General features: G+C 37.8%; 2 protein-coding genes across 2 annotated transcripts in view; both read left to right on the plus strand.

Moving 5' to 3' along the window:
- LOC119598164 (galactosylgalactosylxylosylprotein 3-beta-glucuronosyltransferase S-like) overlaps positions 1-5,000 on the plus strand; it is a 59,842-nt gene that overhangs the window by 38,520 nt on the left and 16,322 nt on the right. The gene's annotated exons all lie outside the window — the stretch shown is intronic.
- Positions 689-3,071, plus strand: LOC119598166 (galactosylgalactosylxylosylprotein 3-beta-glucuronosyltransferase S-like). Its single transcript, XM_037947804.1, has 2 exons — positions 689-946; positions 2,202-3,071. Exons 1-2 carry the CDS (start codon positions 764-766, stop codon positions 2,442-2,444), a joined length of 426 nt encoding a protein of 141 aa, XP_037803732.1. The 5' UTR covers positions 689-763; the 3' UTR covers positions 2,445-3,071.

The raw sequence follows: 5,000 nt of genomic DNA on the forward strand, positions 1-5,000 counted from the left end.
CCTTATCATTATCATTACAAGCATCACTAATATCGTCCTCACTATTGTCATTATTACAAAAATAATAATTAGAATAGAAAATTACAAAGATTATGATAAAGGTTTCCATCAGATACATACCATACATACATACCAGGACTTACACAACCAGTAAACATTTTAACGAAATAAATCCAGAGAAAAATCGAACACTACAGTTAAGATTTTCATATCACAGATTCTAAATACATAGTTCTGTCACCAAACCCGCGAAAATAATTTCATGACCCATATTTTCCTCCTCAATACACTACATAATATATGTCGTACTATAACTATTTACATCGCGCTATCACAGCACCTGTCCAATGTGTAACTATTTACTACAGTAAATCTACATCAGAGTCCACGCATAGTTAAATGTTAACTATTCATAGAAATCACTGCATCCACATTATCTAAAAACAGCGCTTAAAAGACTGTGGATTATAAAACTGCAGGAAAATTGACAAGTGCAGTTTTTTCCTTTTAAAATGCAGGTGTTAGTCTGCCAATACATCAAACCTTCAGAAAAAGTACCATTAAAGATAGAGCGTCTTGAGAGACCGTGTTTTTATAGAATTATGTCAAAATCATTCAGCAGTAGTAAATTTAATATCTGAATATTGTGCAAAAGGAGAAAGTGACACATAAAATAGAGAGAGGGATGGAGAAAGAAAGAAAGACAGCGAGAGAGAGAGAGAACAAAACATCCGGACAGATAGACGAGCAATGAAGGGATTAAATGAGGACGAAACAGACCGCCAGACCGTGTAATTCTAAACCTGACAATCCCTCTATAAAAATTCTCTTTCAGCGACCTCGTGCCAATATGGCCTGGTCCTTCGACTATCAGGAAGAGAGCATTCTTGCCAGCCTTGGAGTGGCGCCTGAGGACATCGAGTTCAAGGCCGAGAACTGCACTAAGGTGAGAGAGAGAAAGAGAAAGAGAGAGAGAGAGGGGGGGATAGATAAATATATAGATAAAGAGAGAGAGAGAGAGAGGGGGGGATAGAGAGAGAGAGAGAGAGAGAGAGAGAGAGAGAGAGAGAGAGAGAGAGAGAGAGAGAGAGAGAGAGAGAGAGAGAGAGAGAGAGAGAGAGAGAGAGAGAGAGAGAGGGAGAGAGAGAGAGAAGAGAAGAGAAGAGAAGAGATAGAGTTCAAGGCCGAGAACTGTACGAAGGTGAGATGATATGTGTTTAGTCCTAAGTTATCAGATTCTAGATACCTCGATTCCTCACGGACTTTCCTGATACCCTAATCCTACAGTATCCTATGTATGGTATGTTACTATTCAGAAGCTTATAATTAACAGAGATTCAAGTGTTTGTGCAATCGATTAGTACAAGGCGTATGAGTGCATAAAAGAAAGGCAGCAGTATGTGGACATTGCTGTGTGTATGTACAGCTGTCAATTTATTTATTTATATTTAGCTTTCCATTTTTATGCATCTATAGCTTCTGTTTTTTAAGACTTTTCATGATGTTATAAGAATGTTTATTTCAGTTAAGTATGGTATGTAAAAAGGAGAATTGACAATTATGTTTGGATGATTTCAGTCAATTAGCATGTATTGGATACATGCATTGTTAAACTGTTTGTAGAGAGAGCTCTCATACAATATACAATGTATACAGTCAGAAGGAATTTCATTGTAGAATATAATGTAACAAGCCTTTTGACTAGTTAAACATTATATGAAAGATCTACATCTTTAATGACAGGATACTTGCAGTATTTTCGGGTACAGATGTCTTCATATATTAACATTTTTGTGACAGAAGATACATGTTTTCCTGTTAGGAGATATGGTGCTTTATGTAATTACAGGTCTATGTTTGTCTGCCAGTGTCAATGGAATTTCATCTTTTTGTAGTTCGTTATCTGATCTAATGTCGATGGATTTGTGTGCGATATGTTTGTTAAATCTTGTTACCTCTGTCCGGAACTCCTTGTATATGGTTCACTGGGTGTGTGGGTCCCTTCATTTTGCTGTGGCTCTGGCGGCGAAAGAAAGAAAAAAGCGAATGCTTAAGCGCGTGCTTTGATGTCCTCGGTAAAATACTGCTAATTCCTCTTGAGTAAATTTGGATAGGGCGGGGAATGCACACTGGGACTAGTGCCTCGAGGAGCTAACTTAATACCAACCGAATTCCCATACACACTTTACATATGTTCGCAGATATGGGTGTGGCATACGAAATCAGTGAGACCCAAGCCTGCAACCAGGGATCTGTGTGACGCTCGCTTCGACGGCACTAATCTGCGGTTCCTGGAGAGCCAGATGGAGCTACAAGGGACAGCGTGCCAACCTAAGAGCCAGACGCAGGCGGCGGTGAAGGTGGAGGGACAGGAGATGCTGGAGACGACACCATTCGTGGGTGAAGAACCGACGGAAAAATTCGGAATGGATTATGAGAACTGAAGTCTTTAAAAAAGGGGCGCACTTTATGTATTCATTTATTATTATCATTCATTACTCGTTTGCCTTGAGGTGACCGCCGTAGGACAGCGGTAACAGGCACTGTAGGGGACCGAGAGGATCCCCAAGGTCTCCAAGGCCGAGGTTAAAAATAATATCAAAGGAAAGTCCTTTGAAAGAGGGCCTTGTCTTTGCCCCTTTGAATGCGCTCGAGATGTACAAGTGAATCGTTATTGGTTTGTTTTGAAACTATATAATTGCCTATTTTGGAGAGATGGGTGTGTGCGTTGTGTATTATACGCAAAACGCCGATTTAAGGCTTTGGTTTTCATATATTGAGCATTCCATTCCATATTTCTAAGAACGGAGAGAGAGAGAGAGAGAGAGAGAGAGAGAGAGAGAGAGAGAGAGAGAGAGAGAGAGAGAGAGAGAGAGAGAGAGAGAGAGAGAGAGAGAGAGAGAGATTTAATATGCATTCTCATTCGTGCCTTACGCGCATAGCATTGTCTTGGTCCTAGTTCATAAGGAGACGAATAATTCTGGATTCAAAAAAACTTTAACAGGAAATTATGATAAACATTATGTATTTTCTTTTTTTCTAATTGTATGAAATAAACTTTATAACTGCAACCAAACTATTATTTTGTTCCGAAAAAAATGGCTACGAAAGTATACAAAATTGCCTCAATGTTATAAAAAAAACACTCAAAATAATTGAAAAAATAGCACTTAAACAGATGTGTTGTCCTTGTAAAAGATTTCGCCGCACCATGATTACGAAAAAAAAGTTTTAGTTGTAAGGGAAAGTAATATTATATGTCACACTATCTATGTACACCATTTCTCGGATTTATTACTATTTTTTCTGTCTTATATCATGATCTATCAATTCATGACCGTTTCGTTGATGTAATTTGGTCGTTCACAGATGGATCTTTCTAACTTATTCTTTAGGATGTACTTGTACTGTTTTGTTTTGTATTTTTGTACCATAATCATACTTTTAATTAAGAAAGCCAAAAACAAATCCCTTCTAAAAACGGCCAGGCAGATGAGAATTACGTCAAAACAAAGAAAACGGACTAACAACTACATCACTCACGATGAAAAAGTGAACAGAAAATGCTCGAGAGACTTTTTTCACAGAAAAAAAGGATTACGCAAGTACAACGTGTCTCGATCTTCGGGCAAGTTCGAGTTGAAAGCTGCGCAGTCTAGGCATGGTTTGGAGGAGAGGTGGCTGTGGGATGCGATAAGAAATGATCCACAGGGTCAGTATTTACAGAAGTGACTATGCTGGCCCGGGCGAAACTAAATCTTCGCAAATATCAAACAATAATCATTACTTTTACTTACATCATTTGCGATGGAAAACAAGAAATTCACGCGTATTGAATAGGTGCAATGAAGAATAACAATTGCAAGGTATAATGGCTGTGTGAAACAAAAAATTACCGTGTTCAGTAATGTATGAAGTACTGGAAATATATATACCAAAATGCAGCATATATAATCATACATGTAAACACTTGCGAGAGAGAGAGAGAGAGAGAGAGAGAGAGAGAGAGAGAGAGAGAGAGAGAGAGAGAGAGAGAGAGAGAGAGAGAGAGAGTAAAAGAGACAGAAGGGGTATTGGCCGAATGGCTGGCGTCGCAGCAGTGACAAGGTGATGTAGCCGATAGCGAAAATCACCCCAGAAAATGACTGTGTACTGTGTGCGTGTGTGTGTGTGTGTTGTGTGTGTGTGTGTGTGTGTGTGTGTGTGTGTGTGTGTGTGTGTGTCTGTATGTTTGTGTGCGTGTGTGTGTGTGTGTGTGTGTGTGTGTGTGTGTGTGTGTGTGTGTGTGTGTGTGTGTGTGTGTGTGTGTGTGTGTGTTATATGAAAAACACACACACACACATGTATGTATATTAACTCTTTCGCTCATTGTTTACATTTGCCGGAACGTGTTTAATACTTGTTTCCAATATGGATATATTGCCAGTGTCTTCAGAACACAGTGAATAAGTGTCCAAATTAATTGCATTAATCAAATCAAACATGCTTATTAATGCAAAATAAGTTTAAGAATTAAAGATAATAGGGGATATAGTAATATAATATTTTGGTAGTATCATAAAGTTGATGTAAATATATACTGACAAACCGATTCACTTCCAGGTGGCAGTAAAGTGGCTTTGATATAAATATTCATAAGCATGAAGATCTTTTCCATTTTCCATGATGATTCGTGTTTTGTCGTGATTTATATTATTAAATCATGAACAGAAAAAAATGTATAAACCTCTTGCGTGTAGAGTATATAACACTTCCGGATAACCATCTTTATTTTTGTTCAGTTTTGTGGGGTTCGAACGTCGTCAGGTACGATGAAGTTTATGCTTACTAGCGTTAATTATATATAGAAAGCATACATAAATATATTAACAAAAACACACAGTAGCTATCTCTCTCTCTCTCTCTCTCTCTCTCTCTCTCTCTCTCTCTCTCTCTCTCTCTCTTATATATATATATATATATATATATATATATATATATATATATATATATATATATAT

This window comes from Penaeus monodon, chromosome 40 (genome assembly GCF_015228065.2).
Source record: "Penaeus monodon isolate SGIC_2016 chromosome 40, NSTDA_Pmon_1, whole genome shotgun sequence".
NCBI classification, from domain to species: domain Eukaryota; kingdom Metazoa; phylum Arthropoda; class Malacostraca; order Decapoda; family Penaeidae; genus Penaeus; species Penaeus monodon.

Excerpts from the sequence above, each read along its gene's own strand:
- LOC119598166 (XM_037947804.1), top strand. The coding sequence starts at position 764 with ATGAGGACGAAACAGACCGCCAGACCGTGTAATTCTAAACCTGACAAT. Across the intron at positions 947-2,201 it reads AGGCCGAGAACTGCACTAAG|ATATGGGTGTGGCATACGAA; the intron begins GTGAGAGAGAGA and ends ATATGTTCGCAG.